The following is a 25,767-nucleotide window of genomic DNA, read 5'->3' as shown; positions in this document are numbered from 1 at the left end:
CTCTCTTATATAGAGCCAAGAAAAGAAGCCTAGAAGGCAATTATGTGCATTGCCACAAGCAAAAATTGATGACTCCCATATAATATTCCCAAAGCTTGACATTCTTTCTAAAAGAGGCAAATTGCAGCCCAACCAGTGAATGTGAGTGACCACATTCTCACATAGACACGCTTTCAACTTCTTCTACCGTCCAAAATCTTCCCTCATCTAGAGACTTCCACTTTTAGGATCTGGGCAATACCATGGTCCTCTTCTTGCATGGAGAAAGTCATGATAATTGGTTGGCTTGAATTGCTTCAATTATTCTTTGTTTAAGAAAAAGCTTGGATTTTAAATTATAAGTGATGGGCAGAGAATCTCTTTCCTTTCCTTTTCTCAAAAGTGAGTGATAAGAGGAGGACAATGGTGAAGGCTGGAATATGATTTGCCAGTTGGTTTTGCTTGAATTCTGAAACCAGCAGCCTGAAATATCATCTCTTTCTTTTTCCTCTCTCTCTATTTCCTTTTCTGATTTATGATTTATGAGTGGCCTGGCCAGATCACCATTCAAGAACATGTTTCGATGGACATGCCATATTAACAGAAAAGGGGCTAAATCTTGTCATTGTTATGATTCATGCACGTTTCCATAATCGCAAAATTCAAGATACAATCCTGTTTTGCGTTCGATTTCTATTGGTCATGCTGACTAGCTCATACAAAATAGAACCCGCTCGAGACTGAGAGATCATCAGTAATTTAAAATTTATTAATGTTTGACGGAGTTAGGCAGTCGTTCATAGAAAGAGAATAAGGAAAAGGAAAAATTATTGCGGAGCAATCAAAGAGATATGCTGGGAACTTTTTGAGTGGAATATAATGGGGTTAGGTGGAAAAATTGAGAAAGATGGAATATTTGCTGCAATCTGATTTGAGTGGAGTTCGACCATTGAATTCAATTGGTATGCCGACACGCAAAATTCGAGCGCATTTAAACGAATTAATGCATGATGCGTCAACGAAATTCGTCTCTCAAAAGAGTACAAGAGCATGCATGTGGAGAAAAGCAAACAAAAATAGTCTTAAATGTGTAAAGAGAAATATTCATGTGAGTGAATTCAAGTTTGATATGTAACAGATTTATGAGACTACTTTACAATTACATTGACAATTTTAAATCACGATTTTGCGTGTCATACAAAATAGGTTGTCAGAACCCAATTTACTAACAGGCGGAATCGGCATCAGGGATGATGTTTTTCATGGTAGAGATCATCATTCTTAGAAAATAAGCATGAGAAGGGAAAGATGACAATCTCAATGTTAGCTAATCAATACACTGTAACTATGGATGAAATAAACCAAAAGATTTCGATGGGCACTTGTTCCTGGATAGGCTAATTATTTGACTCCCTAAATCACGAAAAAGTTAAATCAAAATCCCATTGTGATGCATGCGTGGACGAGTGATTCCGGATATGGGGTTTTCTAGGTTGTGTTTGGATGGGTGTACGTTTGCGGGATGTATGTCGAAGGGAAAATGGAAACGAAGGATAGATTACGACCGCCACTAAGGTATAAAGGACGCGCCACCAACCAAGGATGAAGATCGGATCGACGAAGTTCACCACCAAAGCTTAAAAGATAAGCCACCCACCAAGGATACAGGACTTCGGGATAGGAATAGCTCACCACCAAGGCCTAAAGGGAAACCACCAGCCGAGGATAAAGCACTTCTTGGCTTCACCACCGATGAGTAATCTACTCTCCAAGGATAAAGAAACTGATATAGAAGTTATCCACTCTCCAAAGATTATTGTTCAAGCAGAGGAAAATCTCATGGATTCATCAAAGTCTTGTTTAGTCTGCCTTACAATAGAGAAAAATCCACTATTTAAAGAGAGGCTAAGACTTAGAAAATAGACAAGCATTAAAAGACATGGGAACCACCCAAACATTTAAGGACTCGGGAACTAGAAAGCATTTAAATGCCTAGAAACTAAGGACTTTGACTCTCGAGACTTGCATAAACGATTAAGACTCATAAAGACCTAGGAACTCATAAATGAATTGATGACACTTAGGAACTATGAATAGCAATAAAGATATGGAGACTTGAAATCTTGACTCTTCAGCCTTGTGGTTCATCTCCAAAATTCGTGCTCCAACCTTGACCAGGAAATCATCAACTATCATACGAATTTACTTAGAACATCCTCCCAACAATAAGTTGTTGATTAAATTTGAAATCAACAATACTGATTCGACAAGTCAATAGTCAGTAACTTGATATCTGTAACTTGATATTGGTAAACTTGATAGTCTCCTCATCAGCAACTTGATTTTTGGACCCATCGAATCAAATTATAACCAAAGTTAGTTTTGGCTTGGATACTCATTGATTGTACTAGGCTTGTTGATGGAATAAAATCGGAACTTAGAGAATGTTCTATAGAATCGGATGCTCCCACATCACATTGCTCAAGCAAATATTTCTGAAAATAAAGTTCAGAAATGCAATTTTCACGAAATGTATTTGCACTAGTTATATAGTCCATAGAAAAGCAACCGACTTCAGTCATCGATTACGGAAACTCTGGGAAAGTGGTAGATGCAAGCCACTATTGCGACGCCAAGCGAATGACCATATCTCAGATCCGATATGACTAAAAGGTGGACATCTAACATGATCTAATGATTCCCTATCTAGACAAAAGCCTACTAAAGAAAAAATTGGAAGTATTCCGAAAGTGTTGTGGGTGAAAATTTGTTTATTTTCAAGCTCGATTCCAAATTCCACAGAACAGACATAAAGACCCTTCTGTCTTGCAGAATAAAGCTTCTAGTCATCACTTTTCATCAAACGGCGTCAAACTGCAGGTCGCTTTGTCCAAGGTGCAGCAGCAGTTGAGCAACCGTGACCTCCATAAGAGTGGCTCCTCCATGTCTAAACACATGAGAAGACAATTGCAATACACGACTAAACATTTGCCATCTTTGTAAGCTAAGAATGTACAGAAAAGCAGTTGGTTTAATAACACAACAAACATTGTGTACTGCGAAGTCTACTTAGCTAGACATTAATCGCTTTTTATATTGAAATGAAACCCACTGAAGTTGGGTATTGACAGCCTCAGGTTGTAACACTGGTTCATTTAGAGTATCTAATGACCTTCTATCATGTTGAAAGGACCAAAATCCAAGTTCGGTAAAGGCTATTTAAGGTCAGAAAGTATTCTTCTACAGTCATATCAGGATAAGGTAGCTCGACAAGGAACTGAATTACCCAACAGTATGAATCGCAGGAGGAGGATTCTTGGAAGAGCAAAGGAGTCCATGGGTGCAACTTAAATGGATACAAATTAAACAATTTATTTCTCATTGTATAGTTAGAAAGTATCTTGAAAAATTCAACCCCTGGGAACATTGGATGTGTGGAGCAAACTTACCTCTTGAATTTCTACTTCTCTTTTTTACTATGGGATAGGGTGAAAGGATGTTAGGTAAAGGTTGTCAAGCATATTAAGAGACATTGATACAACATAAATGTGACCATTATGAAATTATCATTCAGGCATTGCATTAGAAGATAAATGCACAAGTCCTAGAGCATTACAACATGATCAATATGAAACTCTCTTGTCATCCCGAGATTAAAATATCCATTCACAAAGAACGGTATTTTTTTTCTGAGACATCCTTTTTGTGAATTCACATAACATCTAGCTTTGTTTCTGAAACGCGACAAGTAGTTCTGTTGAATAGGCAATGATAAAGTACATAAACTAGTATCTTCAGGTGTTATGAGGTCACAACTCAAAAAAGAGGCCAACAAAAGGGTCAAACAAGATGAGAAGACATCTGATCTTTCTGACACTCGACGTGATAAGATGATCAACCCACAAATAATCAACCCACGACTGTGTAGAGAACATATTCTTTGCATCAACAGAATTGTCCGGGAACAATTTTTCTGAGCAGGCATTGTAGTTCATGCAAGAATAAAGTTTAACTTTCCATGTAACTACGGAAAATATGTTCATCACTTATAGTGGTCCTATGATTCACAGACAATAAACACGTGTAACAAAAAATGCCCAATGAAATGAAGTTCTAGTCATTGGAAGCTAATCTTTTATAAGACAAAATAGACATTTCTCTGGACAGTATCAACAAAAGCTATAATCTCAGTAACTCGCATGATCACCATTTACTTGTTTTCAAATGATATATACATACTTCACATAAATGAATGTGAAAATTGAGCAGCAGCTACATCTTCATTTTTATTTGTGAGGGAGGGGACTGTTGACACCTAAATTTTGACTAACCATTTAGTGATTAATTGCATAGAAAATTAGGGATTAAATTTTAACCCCTAAACAAAACTATCAAAATCTCATAGCATATAGTTTAGGATCATATAGGTTAGTTGCATTCCGCATCCGACCGGCGGTGGTGAGAAAGCTGAAAATTCATCGTGTAAACCGAGCTCGAGCACTCGGCTCATTCAGAGGATGGGGCAATGGGTCTCGGTTGTCTTATTTTGAGCTTAAATCAACCCATTAAGCTTAATTAAAGAAAAGCACAAATTAATTCAGTCAATTTAGAATTAAATAAAAATTAATGGATAAAGCCTAAGCCAAAGCCCATTAGGACTAGGAAGCCCGGCCAATTAACCTAGGGTTGCGATATAAATGTGTGATTATACCCCTCACTAAAAGGGGGCTCTCATAATTTTCAAGAGGACAATCTTTGAGAGCACGAGAGGCCACACAATTGAGAATATAGGGCCAGAAATCGTGAGTGAGAGCATAGAGAGAGGAGGTGCAGCACGTCCAAGAAGAGAAGAGAGAGGAGAGTGGGGGTCGCAGTTTTTTACAAAGATATAGCACTAGAGAGAAGAAATTCACGCCAGTTCTTCATCAGCACCTCATAACTTCATGCACGCGAAGTCTGGATTCAAGTGAAGCTTTGCTTCTGTGCTCTTGACACCTCACCTTGCTGCACCCTCCACAAGCTGCCACGCACGATCTGTTCAAATATCATTACGTCTCAATATCCCAGTGAGTACTCCCGGCGACAAGCAGCCGACTGAGAGCCCAAGCAACCGTGACAACGCCAAGACCAGCAACTTTCGCATGCGGTCCCAACAAACTCACCAGTCCCGACGAAATCCCCGATCGGTGTTGCGTTACTCCGTTTCTTCACCAAACTTGGACTCTGTTTCGCAGGTTTTACGAGAACTCCATCGCCGCCGCCTCTCACCGTCGCCGCCACGCCCGCCATCGATCACCCACCGTCGGCCGTTCTGATCCGCAAACCCGATCCGGCATCCAGCTCCAATTCGGAAGTTATCCGTAAATTAGGTAAGAAACTTTATCCGATATCGTTTCAAATATTTAAATTCCTAATTCGAGTGATTTTGTTGTCTTTGGTTGGTTAGTAGATATATTTGAATGATGCATGGCATATTCGCAAGATTCCAAAAAATACACTAAGTTAGGAAATTCCTAACTTAACAACGTGTCGGGACGACTATCCGATCTCAACCATGAGATACGATACTCGGTGGCACGGAAAATCTTTATCCTATCCATAACTATTTGGATACGATAATAGATTTTATTTTGTTCCCAAATTCAAACGAATTGCCTTCCATCAATATCCATAACCACATGGATATGATCGTCGGTTCATATCGTTTCCTTAATTCAAAGATAGTAAAACAAATCTTGTGGATTGCGTGGACTAGTTTTGATCGTGGTGATTGTCTATCTATTTGATTTATTTCCTTTAAAAAGAAAATTCCAAAAAAAAAGATTAGTTAGGATTTGAATGGATAATGATGCATGTTTAGGATAGGTTTAGAATAACTTTCTTTGAATAAGTCGATAGGATAACTTTTTAATTTAAATTAGGAATTAGAGTAATTTATTTCCTAGTTTAATTTAGATATTATCCTGATCTCGACGGTTCATTTTAGGGTAATTCTTGATTTCGAATTTTCATAAAAATACCAAAAAGAAGTCACTTTAGGATAGATTAAATTATTTTAGAATAGATTGCATGTTAATTTAGGCATTTTTTTTAATTCCGAATTTCATTCAAAAATAAATCATCTGTCCGTCATTAATTAGGTCGCGTCGTCGCATGATATATAGTTTGCATATTAGGCTGCATTAATCGCATGTTAATTTTTGCACGTCATTACATATAGGTTAGTTTTCATTTAAATAAATGAAAATCCTAAAAAATATTGAGTGAACTGCTTGTTAATTAGAAATCATATTAGGATTGTTGATGTGATTTTCTAGCTAATAATGCAGATGCTTACGTTGCTCCGAGGTAAGTAATTCTCCCAATCTTACAATTTATTTAATGTTTTGATTATTGGGTGTTACTTTGGTGATTTGCGCACTCGCATGATCACCTCACATGCTAGTGACTAAGTTAAAATGGATCCAGACTGCATGCATAAACATTTTTTGAAAAGAAAAGGTACCGAAAGGGCGTTAGACTAGATCTAGCGTAATCAAGTCCCTGAGCTTAGAATCTTTGGTTCGTAGGAATAAAAAATATCTCCCTATGTTTTATTTAGATTTCTAATCGACCTATCACAAATAGATTAGTGGCGACTCCAAGCATGAAAACTTTTGCATGTTAAAAACTTAAACCCTAAGTTGCGAATTGGTAGGGCTTGGAAGGGCCCGAGTTAAGCTTAGTCTTAATAATCCATTAGCCTGAGAGAAATTTTAGGTCGCGACAGGGACGCAGGTTATGAAGTACACATCTTCATTTGATGGAATTGAAACTCCTTAAGACTACAATGTGTGTAACTTCAATCCCCCAACAAGTGAGCGGGTTAGCAAGTATGGGCAAAGTAACAAACTGAGGAAAGAGTTTGAATCAATATGATCGGAATTTGATCCTCTAGGTAGGTGACATAATCAGAATGACAGATTTAAGAAAATTTATCTTACGTTAAATGCCTCTTCTAGATCTTCCTCATTCCACCCTACAACTCACCTGTCATTTTTCATCTAGTATAAACTGATCTTCCATGACTTCTGAATTGCATCTGGATTCTGAATCTTTAAGCAATTACAGTCATGGAACAAGATGGCCTGATTAAGGGTAGAATAACATTAGGTATAGCAACCAAATGCATAATCCAGTGGAGCAAGAGTTCCTCACAAGCTTTAGAATAACATATCCCCAACTTTAAACTGAATAAACTTGTGATTTGTAGCAAACCATCTTCAAGTCTATGAGTCTGTCGCCTGGACATTTCAATTATCTCCACAACAGGCCTCAATAACATGTAAACATTCTCTGCTAAACAACTCAATGATTAGTAAGTCATTTGAGTTTATGTAAGGCACTTGCTGCAAATTGAAGTATAAGATTAAGGGTAGACTAGCCACACCTGGGATTCTGAAAGGCCCCTGTGATTAAGGGTAGATGCATAATTCGCAGAAACAAATATGTACGGTTCGCTCAATACCCTCTCTGATTTCTTGGGCTCTCATTCTCCAAAGGAAACCCCAGATTAGCGACCGTCGAACAGCAATTATGCTATGAACCACACAGAAGCACCGTTTTCAACACATCATAAAAATACAAAAATAGATGAAACCAACTTGGAGTTACCATTAAATTCCTCTGTTCCAAGTGCTTCGAGAGCTTGCAGGAACAAATGCTAAACGATCGCCATATCTCAGTCATCCAGGGGTTGTTCTAAGCTCCAGCACTAGTCAGTCCAGAGAATCCCTCCATGCGCTGTAATTATTTCCTGGGAACTGCACTAATCACTCTCCAGTACAAAGTTGCTATAAAGCTGTCAATCTCATTAAACAACATATTTCATTTGTGATTAAAAAAGAGGATCAAGAAAGAAGCTTGCAGAACATATTAATAGAAGATCACAATAAAAAGGATCAACATCACATTTTGTTTACATATTTTGGGATGGTTATAAAGGTAAAAGAGATGTGGTTATGATAAAATGCAGGTCACTAAATAGAAGAAATCCTATTTACTGCTGCAGCAGTGATCATACAAAACTTGATTAAAGTCTCAGCCAAGCTAGTAGCGAAGTAGGTTCATTTGTGCATGCCATGAGAAAAACATAGAAACATGTCCCAACTGTTACAAGCGAGATGTCATGCAAACAAACCAGATGAAATGTGCCTTTTGTAATTGCAGTATATCTAACATCATATCTGCTGAAAGGGACTATTATTTCTTCCTAGTGCCCTGTTTGTATTCAGTCTCCAATTTAACTCCATAAACTCTAATTCTCTTGACAATAGTTTCACTTGCCTCAATCTTTAGTAATACCAGTCCTATTTTTCTCGGTGAATTATGTCCTCGAGAGAAATAAGTTTTGCCTGTATCATATGCCCTATGATAGAACATCATTTGGTTCATCATATGCATGTTTCTTCTTTCTTTTGATGTGCAGAAAACCATGTCTGCTATCATTTATCATCAAGCATGCAATAATCACCACTAGTGACAGTGCAAATCCAACTTAATGACACAAATATAAATAAATCCAACTATAATATTGCTAGTTAGAAATACAACTGTAATGATATTAACTGGTCAAACATCTTCTCTGCACCAAATATTCTGATTATTATGCTATTTACAGAAACTATTACATTCGGATAAAACCATCAGTATTAACTGCTTGGTGAGAGCTATTTGATAACAATTTTCCTGGTTGCAGCTACTGTTATTTTCTTGAGCTAACTTTTCAGTTCTACTTGGGCATGTCCAAAGAAATTTCTCACCATTTGTCACAATGAGAGTTCAAGATGACATATTTCAAGGTAAAAAGGTTACCACCGGGAGCACAGAATATGCACCTTTAAATTGTTGAAGCAGATACATAGGAGGGGATATTACATGCATAAAGCAGGTGCCCATAATCAACTATGAAAGTGTTTAATACTATTGCATCACCAAGTGAACCATTGTCCACTATAAAACTGTATAGAAGTACCAGCACAACATCCTCCAGCAGATTTTCAGTACAACATTCCCTGCACTTATAAGTAATTCTTTATGAACTTTGAATTAATTGTTTACAGATCGTTAGACATAACGCTTTATTCTCTTGACAATAAAAGGAGGTAAAACCAACAAGTATCTTATTTCATCATAAATTATCCTACTCCCTCAAAGATGTATAAGATTTAAAAAAGAAATCCTGCATTGATCCCTAATCTGAGACATTACCTGGGAGAAATGAATGCTGCAGAGCTATCTACAATAGAAATTTGATTGAAGAGTAGAGAAGAACCTAATAATGAATTTAAACATTAAGTTCTATCAAGCATTCAAGCATCAGTGACCAGAAAATTAGTAGCTTAAACTTTAAAAACATAAATGACTTCAAGTGAGTAATGACCAACTATTTAAAGGGGGAGAATTGAGAGAAGTAAAACAGCACTCATTTGAAGAACAACAATTTCCAGAGGTAGTTAAGAACATGCTTTCAATTAAAAGACAAATGGAGATTTTACAGAAAGTAGCAGCATATTTTTCTAATAAAACAAACAACAGCAAATACAGTTGCTTAATCAAGACTGGAAGAGTTAGAACATTTTCAATACCACTCAGATACTGAAGGTTGAACTTAACTGGCCACAGAGGTGCACGAAACAAAACTCTATTTATTGAGTTCTCATGCAGGCTAAAGGATCAATAATAACAAAGATGAGGGTTAAGAAACTGTATCTCAAGAAACATTTCTTGTATAAGTTGCTTCAAAAGTTTCTTTTATTAACGTCTCTTTATAACTACTTTAAAAAGTTTTTGTGTCCCATTGGTGATCGATGGGATTGAAGAGGACAATTGAGAAATGAAAAACCAGCAGTTCTTCCATGTTTAAGTTTAAGCAGAAAAAATTAAAGATCAATGGCAGTATGAAAGAAGGGAAAGAATGCTTGAGACCGATTTCTGCAAATTATCCCGAAGGAGAGTACCAAAAGCCCTTCAGCATGCATTATGCAAGAGCTATGAAAGAAAATATAATAGCCAACACAGAAATTGCACAAGCAAATAGTGCACATAAAATATCAAGACAAATAAAAAAATCTGCAACAAATCACTAGTCTAAGAATGGGGAAAAACTAAAAGATGATGTTGAGTTACCCAAGACTTACCCTATTTACTGATTCTCAGTTTCTTCGGAATTGTCAGCTTTCGGAATATAACCTTCCCTCTTCATCTCATCCACCAATACTTGATACATCTCCACTGTGTTATAATGCAAACCATCACCAGCATGAAATTCATGAAGCTGAGTCTCAATCCCCAACCAACTGCAACCAGGTGTCTTAGTTATACCCCTTTGTCTCATCAATATTCTCATCCTCGCTGATTCATCCCACTTCTTCACATCAGCATAGAGTTTTGATGATATAACATAGTTCCCAGAATTCGAAGGTTCTATTTCCAGAAGCAGCTGCATCACCCGCTCACCGATATCTGCATTTCGCCGCTTCTGACAGGCACCAAGTAATGACCCCAGAACAACTTCATCTGGCTTTCCAGGCATCTCCTCAATGAAGCTCCATGCCTCATATAAAAGTCCAGCACGAGAAAATAGGTCAACCATACAAGAATAATGCTCAATTTTTGGGACCAATCCAAATGACGTGCACATCAGAGCAAATATTCTACGCCCCTCAGTAACCAGACCACCATGCACACATGCAGAGAGTACTCCGACGAATGTGATGTCATTTGGGCAGACATGCTCACCCTCTTTCAACATCCGATCAAATAGTGCTAATGACTCCTTTGCTCGACCATGAAAAGCTAGGGCAGAAATCATAGCATTCCAAGATACCTCATTTTTCTGAGGCATGTCTTCAAAAACTTCAAGAGCATTGTCTAAACTTCCACACTTAGCATACATATCAATTAAAGCAGTACCAACATAAACATCACGCCTTAAGCCACTATAAGACGCATATGTGTCCACCCACTTCCCCAAGTATAGGGCGCCTATTGAGGCACAAGAAGACAACACACCGAGCAGTGTAATTTTGTCAGGATCAATGCCAGCCTCTCTCATCGTGCTAAATAGTGTGATCGCTTCATCAGCCATCCCATTTTGGGCATAACTGTCACATATCAATAAGTCAAAAAAAGTTAGAGAGCCCCTCACCAATTACGCTTAATCGTGCAGATTACCATAATATGTATCTTGGACATCACTAACTAATTAACTGAACCAAAGGTACAAGGAGAACGCACATGTCAATTGTAAGGATAAATTCTCCCACAGATAACCCAAAAGAAAGTATGAGTGGCACCATCCTCATTACTGAAAGGCTAGTATATGAAACAGTAAAAGAGAAGCAAGAATCAAGCTAACAGAGTGCACTGCCGATACCCTTGTGAAGCTAAATCAAGCAGAGACGGAGGCAAGGATCTGAAAACCTTTCAGAAAAGCAGGTAAAACAACAAAACTTGAAGTTTCCCAAAAAAAAAAAAACTTTTCAAAACTATCCACTATTAGAAAAAGAAACAATCTTGTTGCCACTACACGAAAAGGCTGGGGCAAACCTCGACTATCACTCAGTTGAAGAAAAACATTCATATTTGTATTATGAAGAGTATATATGACAATTCGACCATTGGATCAGGATCAATCCTAGTAAAGTCTTACAGTTCAGAATGAGCAACCCATAGAAAAGCTAATATGTGACCTATAGCAATTAGACCAGTAGGAAACAAAGATGTCACTGGTCAAATGAGGCAGTAACTGGTGATTTTATAAAGTAAGCAAGCAAGAGAAAAAGACTAATACCCTGTGATCATAGCATTCCAAGTCACTACATCCCTCTCTACCATTTTATCAAAAATTCTCTTTGCTGATGTCAAATCCCCACATTTCCCGTACATATCAATCAAGGCAGATCCCACGTATGAGTTCAACTTCATCACATTATCCAGAACATATACTTCTATCCACTTGCCCAAACTCAGATCCCCCAAGTCTCCACACGCCGCGAGAGTGCTCACCACGGTCATTTCATCAGGCACGAATCCTTCCTCCCCCATTTTCCTGAACAGCTCGACCGCATCCGCTGCAAAACCCATTTTCGCATACCCAGATATCATCGAGTTCCACGAGACCAAATCTCTGTCGACAATTTCGTCAAACACCCTGCGTGCAGTCTCCAGCTCCCTGCACTTGGCGTACATCATGATCAACGAGTGACTAGTATGACTGTCCGAGTCCAACCCAGCCTTAAACACCGTCGAATGAGCCGCTCGACCGCGGTCCAGCTCGCAAAGATTCGCGCACGCCATGAACAGAAATGGGTACGTGAAATTATTGGGCTTCAGCCCTGCGGATCTCATGCGGTAGTAGTAGCGCAGCGCCAAAGGGTAGTTGTGCCGCGCGATGGTCAAGCCCCGGATCATGACATTGAAGGCGTAGTCGTTGGGCCGAGGGATGCGAGAGAAGACGAGGGAAGCGTACGGCACGTCCTTGAGGTCGACGAGCTTCGCGAGGAGGAAGTTGGGCTTGTCGACGGCGCCGGCGAGCATCTGCGCGTGGACTTGCCGGACTGCTCTCGTGGAAGTGCATCTTCTCAAGAGGGACAGGAGCGATTCGCAGTGGATCTGCTTCGGCGAATGGACGGGGATGGGTCGGGATTTCGAAAGGCTCGGTTGGCGGGGAACGAGGTGAGGTAGGACGTGTGCCCTGAGCATCGTATTGAGGGGGAGCCACCCTCCCGAGGCTTTTTCTGTACTATTTATTTGGAATTCCGCCAGGGTAATTAACACTACTTTCCCTCTTTTTGGCTAAAATACACCGTATTTGTAATAACTTAGGAAAAATTCCACGGGGTCCTTTTCTCAAAAGAGGACCCAAAGTGAACATGGTGTCAAATAAAGATCTGAAGTGCTCAATCAGTCTCAAATAGGAGCCCGAAGTACTCAATTTGTCTCAGGTAAGGGCCTGGGTTCGCCGGCCGGTCAAATCTCGCCGGCCGGCGAGCATAGTTACTGTTCCGGCAACCGCAACAGTACATTTCATCTCTATTTTTTTTTCTTTTTCTTTTTTTTTTCTCTTCCCTCCGCCGGCCATAACCGGGGCCGGTGGAGGTCGCCAGCCTCAGGCGGAGGCTGCCCTCGCCCGACGCCGGCGAGGGTCGCCCTCGACTGGGTTGGGCGGGCGAGGGCGACCCTCGCCGGCGGAGGGCGACCCTCCCCGGCGGAGGGCGAGGGCTCGAGCTCGCCGGCCATCTGGGTGAGTTCAGCTGGCGAGCTCTGCCCAGATCTGGGCGAGCTCGAGCTCACCGGCCATCTGGGCGCCCGGCGAGCTCGCCCCGGATGTGCACAGGCGAGCTCGAGCTCGCCGGCCATGGCGAGCTCCGCCCTGATCTGGGCGAGCTCGAGCTCATGCCGGCCCTCGCCATGGCTGTGCGGGCCGGCAAGGGGCGGAGCTCGCCGGCCGAGCTCGCCCGGATGGCCGGCGAGCTCGAGCTCCCGCCGGTCTCGGCGAGCTCGAGCTCGCCGGCCATGGCACCCTCCCCCTCCCCTTCCCGCTCCAAGTTCTCCCCACGGAAGCCCCCGCCGGAGTCCCCGGGCTCCGCCGCCAGCCCCGCCCGCCCGATACGGCCCTCAACAACCCAAATCTCGGGCCCTTCCTCCTCAAGCTCGCGCGCGACACCATCGCCTCCGGCGATGGCCCCGCCAAGGCCCTCGACTACGCGATCCGGGCGAGGCCGGCGAGCTCGAGCTCGCCCAGATCTGGGCGGAGCTTGCCATGGCGGGCGAGCTCGAGCTCGCCTAGATCTGGGCAGAGCTCGCCGGCCGAGCTCGCCTAGATGGCCGGCGAGCTCGAGCTCTCGCCGGCCTTAGCTCTGGCCCGGTCGCCGGTTGCCAGACCGGCGACCGGGGAAGAAGAAAAGAAAAGAAAAAAAAAATTGGACAAAATTGCCCCTATTCCGGTGCCGGAAATGTCGGCCGGTCGCCGGCCGGAAAACATTTGGCCGCCCGGCGAGCTCAGGTCCTTATTTGATACTAGTTTGGCACTTTGGGTCCTTAATTGATACCTTGTCCACTTGAGGTCCTCTTTTGAAAAAAGGCACCCACTTTGGGTCCTTATTTGATAATTTCCCTAATAACTTATCAAATTATTACAAACTGGTATATCTGTGATAAATTTAACACCAACTAATTTTGACCACGAAAAACCCGAAATAGGTGCACCCGTGATAACTTTACCCCAAACTAATTTTTTTACTACCAAAAACCCTAAAACTGGTACATTTATGACAAACGAAAGGGAAAACCCCAAACTAGTACACTCATCAACTGCCACGGGTCATCTAATTCAGCAATTTGATGATAAAATTTAACGGAAATTCTCGAAAGGTAAATTTGTCATAGGTGTACCAGTTTGAAATTTTTTGTGGTCAAAAAACTAGTTTGGGGTAAATTTGTCATAAATGTACCAGTTTGAGATTTTTCGTGGTATTAACCCAACTATCAATTAAAGAATCAAAATTTCATTAATGTGCTTGTATTATTCTCACTTGCGGTGGGTGAGGGCGACCCTCACCCGAGGCCGGTTAGGGCAGCCCTCGCCTGAGGTCGCCGGCCATTTACGAGGCCCGACAATCCTCCCTTGTCAATGGACTACGGAGGAAAAATGACAAAAGAAAAAGAAAAGAAAAGAAGAGAAAATGAAAAAAAAAATAAAGAAGGAAAAGAGGAGAAAATAAAAAAAAACAAATAAAAAATTGAAAAAAATATTAAAATTTATCCGCGTCAGTGTCAGCTGTGCCACAAAAGACGGCCGGCGTCCACGTCAGTGACTCCTCGGCCAAAATTGGCCGAATTGACTTAATTGGCAAAATGTGAAAAGGTTTAGGACTTAATTAGCACAATTAAAAGATTTAGGACTGAATTGACAAAAGTGCAATAAATTAAAGCTATGTTTTGAGATATGTAATAAGTGCCATGAAATGTGAACCGTGACATCCCATCATACTCAAACTTGCATGTAACTATGTTTTCGGGACATGTATGATTGAGTCCTAGTCATTACCTTGTAATCAAGCAATGTTGCTACCTAGGGATGCCCCTAAATAGCAGTAATCCCGACTTTGGGCGGGTGCCCTATTGTGAGATTGGGCGAGTGTTTTCGTCACGGGGCAAACATCTTTGAAAGGATTATATTTATTATTGAACTCAAGAGCTTCTATATGTATCCATGTATGTTTTCATGTATCTGTTCATTATAATGACTTGTAAAGATCTTATATGGAAAACGATGCTTGTTGATGAATGTCCATGGTTTATTTTCAAATGTGGTTGTGCATGGAATCTCATGACTTCATTTGGAAAGCTAACTACTCTTACATATCATGCATTTTGAGAAGAGTTGACTAGGGACAATGTGTACAACAAGGGGGAAATTGTCCAACAAGTTCTAAACCTATTATACGGCAGTCAATTCAGTCCTAAACCTTTTAATTGTGCCAATTTAGTCCTAAAATTTTTGATGACTTGTCGATTTAGTCATAAATTTTTTGACGACTTGCCAATTTAATTTTTCATGTCAATTTTGGTCGGAAATCGTTGAAGTGGACAACGTCCGGCTGTCGACCATCTTGCGTGGCATGGTCGGTGTTGACAAAGGGAAAGAAAAGGAAAAAAAAGAGAGGAAAAACGGAAAACAAATGCAAAAATGCAAAAATTATCCACGTCAGCACCGGCCATGTTACGTAGGATGCCCAGCGGCCGGCCAACATCCACATCAGCGTTTTCCGGACAATTTTGGCCGGAATGACTAAAATGACAAGTCGTCAAAAGATTTAAAATTAAATTGACAAGTCGTCAAAAGATCTAAGATTAAATTGACAAATCACCATAAGGTTTAGGATTAAATTGGTACAATTAAAAGGTTTAGAACTAAATCGGCATAATTAAAAGGTTTAGAATTGAATTGTTCGTCATACAATAGGTTTAGAATATTTTTGGACAATTATCTTGGACACATGAAAACATGTCTTGTTCATATCATGCCTATAACACTTAATCTGCTCCTAAATGGCTTGAGCTTGGACCCTCTTCCCACAACACCATAAAACCAAAATAAACTCTCTCTCTCTCTCTCTCATCTTCGGTCGTGACTAGTGTTGGAAAGACATTGTCTTTCAACTTTTATTGGCCAAAAAAAAAACTTAGCTAGAGTAATTAAAATATATTGATTAATAGCATGTTCTTTAAAGTAGCATGTCCATGAGACGTCAATATCTCTATGGGCCACTTTTGTCCGAGGTAATAAATACAATAGGATATCGACATCATGGAGACAAATAGTAATGTTTTTAACAAAAAGACTAACAATTGTGAGGATGGCTAACAGTATTATCTAGAGAGCGACGAATAGATTAAAAAATCTTAACAAGATATTGCGGAATTATATGTACTAAAATTTGAAATAAACGTAATTGGGTAAAACAAAGTGTTGATATAAACAAGTTCTGATTATATCAATCAGTGTGGTGTAGTGCTTTTATCAAACAGTAAGAAAATAAGAGCAAGGAGACAAAGAACAAGGCACTAGAGTTTACAGTGGTTCAACTTGGTGTAAGCCTATGTCCACTTTCCCAAACTAATAGCCTACTGGCTGGATTCAACTAGTCAATTGTTGACACCAGTGCACGACCAATGACCTGAGCCCGAGCGTCAAGAACCCACGCACGACCATTGTTGTCCCCGACTCTCAGCTCGAGCATCAAGGACCCGAGCACGACCTTTATGGATCCGAGCTCGGGTACCGAAGCATTGGGTACGAACACCTAGGGTTCGAGCCCGATCTCGATAGCATCGGAGGCTCATGCCCGATGGACCTAGGCCTGGCCACCGAAGACCTAGTCCGAAACATCGACCTAGGAACCAACGTTGGGGTTTTTGTACCCAACTGTAAAATTCCAAGTCCAAGTGTCGACAGATAGCCATATTTTTAAAAACATTTTTCGGTTTTTTTAAAGAGAAAATTATCTTCTTGAATTTAAGTTTTGATAAGAAAATATTTTCTATTTTCTAGGAAAACAATTTTCATCGACTCATTTTCCTAAGCGAACTAAATGCCGGAAAATAAAAAATATTTTCCGTAAAATAAATGGACCCTTAGGCTCCGTTCGTTTGGCGGAAAATATTCTTCTTTTGGAAAATATTTTCCCGAAAGTCATTTTCCTGGAAAATATTTTCCCGGAACATAATTTTTCGGTGTTCGGCGACCAATATGAAAAAGTTTCGAAAAATATTTTTCGTCGGCGACCGTGTGCGGCGGCGGCGGCCGCGGCCGTCGACCGGCGACCGGTGGTGGCGGGCGCGGCGAGCGGCCGCCGACCGGCGGCGGTGGAGGCCGGCGACCGGCGGTGGCCAGTGACCGGCGGAGGTAGCGGCCGTCGACCGGCGGCCGTGGCGGCGGCAACCGGCTACGGTGGCGGCAGCAGCAGCGGCGGCCGCAGCAGCAGCGTCGGCGAGCGGCGCCGGCGGCAAGCGTCGGGAGGGCGGACAGCGCGGCGGCGTCGGGCAGGCGGGCGGGCGAGCGGGCGGCCGACGGCCAACGGCGGTAACCAGTGATTAACTTCCTCTCCCACGGAAAACATTTTCCCTCCTATGGGCAATTTTGCCTTCACTTTGGGGGAAAATGATTTCCTCTTTGTGAAAAGAGGAAATCATTTTCCTCAAAACAATGAAGGATTTGAGAGTGGGGAAGGAAAATGTTTTCCCACGGAAAATATTTTCCGCCCCCGAACACCGGAAAACGCGAAAAATATTTTCCAGAAAAATATTTTTCCGCAAACGAACACAGCCTTAAAAAGGCAACTAACTACCAGAGATGTTCTTGAATCATGGCACAAAAAAGTCCACCTCTGGATTGGAGCCATTTTTTTAATTTAATCCTTGCCGTATGCCGCATTTGTAAAAATGATTCCTTGCATTTATACCGTTCTGATGAGAAATGTTAAAATATTTAAATGTAACAAATTATGGCTTCATTTAACAATTTAAGTTTTTAAAATGGAAAAATTAATAAGAAAGTATTGCACTTGTACCAATTTAGTCTTAAACCATTTAATATGATCAATTTACTCATAAACCTTTTGACGATTTGCCAATATAGTCCATCCGGTTAATTTTGGATGAAAATTGCTGATATGGAGGCCGGGCATTCTAAGTGGCACGGCTAGCGCTGACGTGAACAATTTTTACAATTTCTTAATAACTATTGTGAATTTTATTCTTTTTTTTTCTTTCTTTGTTTTTCCCTTTTCTTTTCGCCAACGAATGATTGCCCTCGTCCACCACAAGCTATGGTCAACCTCGCCTGGGCAAGGGCCCCCCTCACTAGATCTAATGAGGTCGGTCCTTATTGGGCCTCGCCTAGGCAATAACGAAGGCCACCCTCACCAGATCTAGCCAGATCTAGCCAGATCTAGCGAGGGCTAGCCTGGGCAAGGGTCACCCTTAAGCTAGCCCTTACCTATGGTGTCGGCCTCACCCCTCGCGCTAGTGAGGCCGCCCTAGCCTGTGCCAGGGTCAGCCTTGCCATATTAGGGGAGGGTGGCCCTCGCCCTCACCCAGGCAAGGCCCAACGAAGCTACCTTGGCCTAGGCGAGGATCGTTCTCGCTAGATTTGGCGAAGGGAGCCCTCGTCAGTGCTCACCCTCGCCCAGCTGAGGCCAGCCATTGCTTGTGGTTGTGGCTGGTAACTTGGCGAAAAGAAAAGGGAAAAAAAGAAAGAAAAAGTTCAGAAAAGTATTAAAAATATTGCAAAAATTATCTGCGGAAACACTTGCCATGCCACATAGGACAATCGAAATCCATGTCAGCGATATTTGACTGAAATTTGGTTGAAATGACTACATTAGCAAATTGTTAAAAGGTTTCGGATTAAATTAGTCAAATTGAAAGGTTAAGGACCGACTTGACACAAGTGAAATAATTTTAAGACTTTCTTGGTAATTTCCCCATTCTAAAATAGTTAACAATAGCCTCACAAATTTTTACGTGATATCTTGAGTTCAAATCTTTTGAGACCTCTACGCGTGAGAGAGGATTGCTAGAGTATTTAAATATTAAACTTTCCAACAAAATTTTACATTGCGAAAAAATAAGGGTTCCTGAGTTCAAATATTTCGCACAAAATTTTACATGGCGACAAAATAAGGGTTTCTGAGTTCAAATCTTTCTAGCCTCTTAGGGCGCGCATGGTAACATTTCTGTTCCAAAAATAGATTTTTCTATTTCTATTATGTAGACGAGTTTCTGAGCAAAAATGTGTCTTTAATAACGACACAAAATTTCTGTTTCCGAAATAGAAATTCGTTTGATAACAATACAAAATTTCTCCCTTTCGGGCGGTCGACGGAAGACGGCAAGTGGCGGCAGGGGGCGGGGAGGACGATGGGCGGCAACGAATGACTGCGGCTGGTGACGAGAGGCGATTGGCGCTGGGCGACAGCCGATGTCAGGTGGTGGAGCACGGTGGCCGGCGACGAATTGTGGCGGTGGCTGTCGGCGGTGGAGGGCGGGCGGCGTCGAGCGGTGGAGCACGGCAGCTGGCGACAGATGATGGCGATCGGTGATGGGTGGCCGCCGACCCCCCGGGGGGTGGCCGACGGTGGGAGGCAGAGGGTGGCCGACGGTGGGAGGCAGAGGGCGGCCGACGCAGGGTGGCGGCCGATGTCGGGCGGCAGAGGACAGTGGTCGGCAGCAAGAGGCGGGCGGCGAGCGGCGGCGGGAGCTGGCCGATAGGTGGCGGCAAAGGACGGCGGGAGGCGACAGTGGGCGGGTTGCGGCCGACATTAGGCAATGGCGAAGATGGAGGATGGCGATGGGAGGAGGTGGTTGGCGAAGGACGCCGGCGGTAGGCGGCCGACGGCGGGAGGCTGTCAACGGTGGCGGGAGGTAGCCAGCGGCAATAGCGAGTGGCAAGGGGGTGGCTGACTAGTAGCGAAGGCGAGCGATAAGAAGAGTTTTTATTTCTCATTTCTGTTCCAGAAATAGAAAAGTAAATTTTTTTTACTTCTGATTTATGTTCCAAACCTATTTCTGGAATATAAATTTGTTCCAGATATAGAAAAATGAAATTACGTTACCAAATGAATTTCTATTCCAAACCTATTCCTGAAAACAAAAAAATATAAAAATAAAAATAAAAACACAAATGATTTCATGCGCACCCTTATTATCCTCCTTTATTATCTATTACAATATTTAGTCTTAGGCCATCCAACCTACGTATAACGAGAGCAACAAAATATTTAAATATTAAATCATATTTTCATATAATAACTTAAATTTTAAATAATGAACTCATAAAAAAAATTTAAAAAATAACTCTTTTGTATATATTCTAATCTAATGAAATTGTCATTTGTGAGAACCAGACGGCTGTCATATCAAGCAACTTCATCTAGGTTTGCCAGAAAAGATGGATGGATGGATGGATGGGACATTTGTTGATATGGCTAGGGCTCACGCTAAATTGTGGAAATTGAATTGCAAGGGATCACTTTGTCCCAAGAGTATACATATTGAACCTTGTATACTTATTAAGCAGTCGCAAACTTGATATTTCGCAGCCGAACTTAGCTTTAAGCAGTTGGGAATTATTGAAATGCTGAAATATAGAGGGATATTGAAAGAAACTATGTAGATCTTGTTTCATTGGCCTCAATATCATTGTGCCTGGGTCACTGTGACTTTGTGCTTTAAAATCTGCTTCATTTGGATTGCTCTTTGCACTTCACTCCGGGGGATCTGCTTATTGCGTCATAAAACGAAGTACCAGTATCAAAACACAAAAGCAGACTGAAAGTTCTAGCTCTTTGCTCTCTCTTTTATTTTTATGTTTCCCCCTTTTATGCTGGTTGGAATGCTTATAATGCAAGATTATAGAAGTAAAACCATTTGATATGTAGGTGAGCTTTTGGATGTTCTGTCTTCATGGAAGTTTTGGGCACGTATGAGTTTGACAAGTTCCATATGTTTTATCACGCCAGTATCAAATGTGTGAAATCTCTCTGCTTTTGAATAAATTCTTGGTGTGTATACCTTCATACGCTCTAAACTATTGCCCCTTCTAATTGCCATTTTCTTGTCTTGTCTCTATTTTTGTGACAGTGTGGCATTACAATAAATCTTTCAAGTGGTACGAGTATGAGCAGGAGCGGTTCTGGACGGCACATCGGCACCCACCGGATGTTCGTACACTTATGCTCGTTCCAGGTATTCCACTAGCTTATATACTCGCTAACACTAAATGCTTCGTTTGTAAGTACATTTTATCCATATATCACTTCAAGAAAAAAGCCGGCCTTCTATGAATGATCGGAAGAAAGGGCTTGAAAGTATGAGGCGTGTAGAACAAAGTTGACCTCTTCAATTGCATTTGCAAAGATTCGAGCTTTTACTGCAAGTATGGTTCCTAAGACAACTATTCTATTTCTCGTTTTTATCCCTGACGAAACAGCTTTTCCTTTATTTGGTCCAAAAATAGATGAAAAAAAAATTTCTTTCAAGATCAGAAGCAGCTATACCTTGAGGGGCTCAGGAGCAGCTCTTCCATGCAGTTAGAAGTCGCATGAATAGTTTCAATTTTCACATTCCAAAACCTTTCATTTTTAACAATCGGTTATATTTAGAACAAATCAAAACTATTAAGCAAGGATTTAATTTTCTCATTCTTATTGTATTCAAATAATCCAATTATTTACCATTATGGTCGATTAATAACATATCAAATTATAATAGAATTACAACTCATTATTTTTTTGAGTTAGCTATGGTTGTAAATGTAATTTATAATCTTTTTTCATATATCTATATATAATATATGCAGCAACTTGTGGTCTCCTTCTAGGATTCTGATAAATTTGACCTTCCTGCATTAACACGTTATGACAACGAGGGCTAAGAGAAGAAAGCAAGCCCCTCCCCTTGAACTTTTCAAAGTCAATAACGTGCGTCTTACTTTGTGCCGGTTAACTAAGGCTGCGCATGGCAATCATTCTGTACCCAGAATCTGATTCTAGACAGAAATGATTCTTTTTTATTCTGTGTCCGGAAATAATTTCTAAGCATTTGAAAGGGTTTGGTAACTGCCTAAAATTTTTGTTCTTAAAATAGAAAAAGAACAGAAATACGTTTGGTAACTACACAAAATTTCCTTTTATTAATAATATTTTGAATTTTTTAATATTTATTTCTTCTTCTTTTTTCCTTTCTTTCCCCTTCCTTTCTTGGCCATGGCCGGCCGCCGGCGCTGGCGATCGGCGCTGGCGGCCGGCCACAGGCCAAGGCTGGGCGAGGGCGTCGCGACCCTCGTCGCCGCCCTCGCCGTCGCCACCCAGGTCCATCGCCTGGGTGGCGACGGCGAGGCCGGCCTCACCTTGGATGGGCGAGGCTCGACCTCGCCGTCGCTAGGGTTGGCGACGGCGAGGTCGAGCCTCGCCCAGCCAAGGCGAGGTCGAGCCTCGCCGAGCCAAGGCGAGGCCGTGAGCCGCCCTCGCCCAGGTAGCGAGGGGGACCCTTGCCGACCCTGGCCTGTGACCAATCGCCAGCAGCCGGCGGCAGTGGCCAGTGGCCGGCGGCAGGCGAGTGGCCGGGCCGAAGAACAACAACAACAAAAAAAAAGAAAAAAACCAAGAAGAATCAGTTTTGAAAAAATTGTTCTAGAATCAAGAAGCTATTGTTTTTTTATTCTTGATTCTATTCCAAAACTGATTCTGGGCATAATTTTTTGCAAAATTGTGCCTGGGCACAAAAAATTTAACAAACGGATTTATATTCTCAAACTGATTTTGGGAACAAAATAACATAATCAATCACTATTTGGCAAGTTGCCAAACAGGCCCTAAGAGACCAAATGCAGGTCTCAACACTCCCAACTCAATCAACAATGCTTCCAATCTCAAGTAAGAATTTAAGCTAGGGCAGCATTCCAATCTCTCTAATGGCCTCTTCTTCGCGACTCGGACGAAATTACGATGTGTTCCTTAACTTCAGAGGCGAAGATATCCGCAACAACTTTGTGGGTCATCTGTGGAAGGCCTTGGATCAGGCCGGCGTGAGGACGTTCATGGATAGCAAGGAACTGAGGAAGGGAGAGGGAATATCACCCTTGATCACGAGGGCGATCAAAGAATCACGCGTTGCTGTCATCATCTTCTTGGAGAGCTATGCTTCATCGCCATGGAGCTTGGAGGAGCTAGCGCAGATATTGGAGTGCAAGAAGATGAAAGAACAGGTTGTGATGCCTGTATTTTACAAAGTGGAACCGAGGAAAGTGAGAGGAAGACACGGGAGTTACGGGAAGGCACTGGCAAAGCATGGAGTCTAAGTATGGGAAGGATTCAGAGAGAGTGAAGAAATGGAGGGAAGCTCTTGTTGAAGCTGCTAATTTGTCTGGGTGGCATCTGGACAACGGGTAATTCTCATATATAATCACATAAAAATAATTATAGATAGACCGAGACACACTCCGGCCTAGTCGCGCGCTGGGCCATACCTGCCTTTTCTCTTCATTAGTTCGAAATTTGAAGTGTATTTGTTTTTTGTTTTTGGGTAGTGACACAAGATATCAATGTTCATATGAAGGGGTGTCGTTGAAGTTTGTTCGAGCCAAACACGTATTTGCCCAACCCGAAAAGCCCCGGTTGGGTCAGGTTAATAAGTGCCTGAAAATAGGAAAGAGATAAATAAATGGAGAAACAGCAATGGAAGCTTCAATATGTTGGTAAAGAGTGCATTATGTGAAGAAAATTTGCATTAACTGAAATTTTGGTGATTCTTGTTTTCTTGCCTTTTGCATTTACAGAGATGAATCCAGTCTAATTGAGAGCATAACTAAAGAGATCTCAGTCAAATTAGGCACAGTGCCCCTCCATGTTTTAAAGCATCCAGTTGGAATAGATCACCGGGTAGAGAAAGTCGAATTGTTGTTGAGAATGGAACTTAGTGATGCTCACATGGTGGGAATCTGGGGGACTGGAGGCATAGGAAAGACAACTATTGCTAAAGCTGTTTACAATGCTCTCCATAGACAATTTGTCAACCGCTGCTTTCTCAACAAAGTGGGCGAAACATCGAAAAATCACGGCATGGTTCATCTGCAGAAGGAACTTCTGCATAAGATGTTGCGGACAAAAGGCTTAGAAGTGTCGAGCGTTGATGCGGGGATTAATTTGATACGGGATAGACTCTGCTGCAAAGAGGTTCTTCTTGTTCTTGATGATGCGACTGATATGGACCAATTAGATGCATTAGCCGGAGAATGTGACTGGTTCGGTAAAGGAAGTCGGGTCATCATTACAACAAGAGATAAACATTTGCTCACTTCTCACACTATAAGTGAAATATACGAGGTCAAACCTTTAAATCACACTGAATCTCTTGAGCTCCTTAGTAGTCATGCTTTTCCAAGGGGTGAGAAAATGGAGATGAGTAGGGATCTGGTGGACGACGTTCTGAGGTATGCGAATGGGCTTCCTCTAGCGCTTGTAGTGTTGGGTTCATTTTTTAATGGTAGAAGCAAAGACCAGTGGAAGAGCGCATTGAATAAACTTGCAGAGCATCCGAATGAAATGATCAATAATGTCCTGAAGATTAGCTTTGAGGCCCTAGATGATCAACAGAAGGAAATTTTTCTCGATATTGGTTGTTTCTTGTTGACACCTAAATTTCGGCGCATCATTTAGTGGTTAATTGCATAGAAAATTAGGGATTAAATTTTAATCCCTGAACAAAAGTATTACAAATCGCATAGCATAAAGTTTAGGTTCATATAGATTAACTGCATTTTGCATCGGATCGGCAGTGGTAAGCGAGCTTAAAATTCATCACGTAAATCGAGCTCGGGCACCGAATGAGACTCGGCTCACTCGGAAAGCATGGGCCGAAAATCACACACAAAAGGGCTTGGTTGTCTTAATTTGAGCTTAAATTAGCCCATTATGCTTAATTAAAGAAAAGCCCAAATTAATTCAGCCCACTTAGAATTAAATTAAAGCCTAAACCTAAGCCCATTAGGACTAGAAAGCCCGGCTAATTGACCTAAGTTTACACTATAAATATATGTTTATGTCGCATAATCTGGGGGAAGCTTTCATAATTTCAGAAATCAGATTTTTAGAGAGAGCAAAAGGGAGAGAAAGAGAGAGAGTCGGTTGCGTACGGGTGCATCCGCCGCGTCCGCGCTGCCCCTCCGCCGTGCCTGGGTCGCTGCCACTGCTGTTCCGCAGCGCCCAAAGGACTCTGCAGTTTATCCCCGGCGGTGCTGCTCTCCCTCGTGGTCACCTTGAACGCCGCAGGATAACTTCTTGCTCCAACCGGCCACCGTGAGTAACACCAGCAAGTCTTCATCGCTGAACCTGCAATTGCAGCGAAGCATCTTCCCGAAGCATCAGACTAGTCGCTTCCCCTGCCCAGTTGAAGACTTGTCCAAGTTGAAGGCTGAACCCGTGAGTCCAAGAGGTTGACTTTGTCACCTTTCTGCCAACGTTGCTCCCTCCTAGTGTCCCCGAAGCAGCAGCCCAGCTGATCCTGACGATCTCCACCTTCACGTGACGGCTCCTGCTCGTCTCTTCTCTGTCCAGCGACCAATCAACAGCAACTGCAAGTAGCGAATGTCCAGGAAGTCCAGTGAGTTCTTGAGCAGTCTTGATTCTTTTGTGATTAAAGCATCACAACCAGCCACCATAGTCGGCTAAGCATCCAAGCCCA

At 41.9% G+C, this 25,767-nt stretch overlaps 2 protein-coding genes across 9 annotated transcripts; one reads left to right on the top strand and one right to left on the bottom strand.

The window, feature by feature from the left end:
• Positions 1-6,757: 6,757 nt before the first annotated feature.
• LOC115689925 (pentatricopeptide repeat-containing protein At2g34400) lies at positions 6,758-12,751 on the bottom strand. Of its 8 annotated transcripts, none has more exons than XR_008816470.1 (4): positions 11,813-12,751; positions 10,158-11,123; positions 9,224-9,292; positions 6,758-7,793 (listed from the first exon to the last, which is right to left on the bottom strand). XR_008816470.1 is itself a non-coding variant. In XM_056310955.1 (3 exons), the coding sequence occupies exons 1-2, from the start codon at positions 12,721-12,723 to the stop codon at positions 10,163-10,165; spliced, it is 1,872 nt and encodes a 623-aa protein (XP_056166930.1). In that variant the 5' UTR covers positions 12,724-12,751; the 3' UTR covers positions 6,758-7,811; positions 10,158-10,162. The 8 variants fall into 8 exon arrangements, 5 of the variants coding, with proteins under 5 accessions (XP_056166930.1, XP_030471972.1, XP_056166931.1 ...); XR_008816469.1 differs by lacking the exon at positions 9,224-9,292 and having other exon boundaries at positions 6,758-7,557; positions 7,633-7,811; XR_008816471.1 differs by lacking the exon at positions 9,224-9,292 and having other exon boundaries at positions 6,758-7,106; positions 7,633-7,811.
• Positions 12,752-19,854: 7,103 nt separating this feature from the next.
• Positions 19,855-25,386, top strand: LOC115668854 (disease resistance protein Roq1-like). The gene is made up of 7 exons (XM_056310419.1): positions 19,855-19,909; positions 21,169-21,273; positions 22,898-22,961; positions 23,053-23,293; positions 23,397-23,473; positions 23,864-24,702; positions 25,163-25,386. Exons 1-7 carry the CDS (start codon positions 19,855-19,857, stop codon positions 25,384-25,386), a joined length of 1,605 nt encoding a protein of 534 aa, XP_056166394.1.
• The last annotated feature ends 381 nt before the right edge of the window (positions 25,387-25,767 follow it).

The sequence above is a fragment of the Syzygium oleosum genome, unplaced genomic scaffold (genome assembly GCF_021117445.2).
Source record: "Syzygium oleosum isolate NSW1041296 unplaced genomic scaffold, Sole_v2.1 Sole_v2.04, whole genome shotgun sequence".
Lineage (NCBI taxonomy): Eukaryota > Viridiplantae > Streptophyta > Magnoliopsida > Myrtales > Myrtaceae > Syzygium > Syzygium oleosum.
This window is presented reverse-complemented; position numbering and strand designations above follow the sequence as displayed.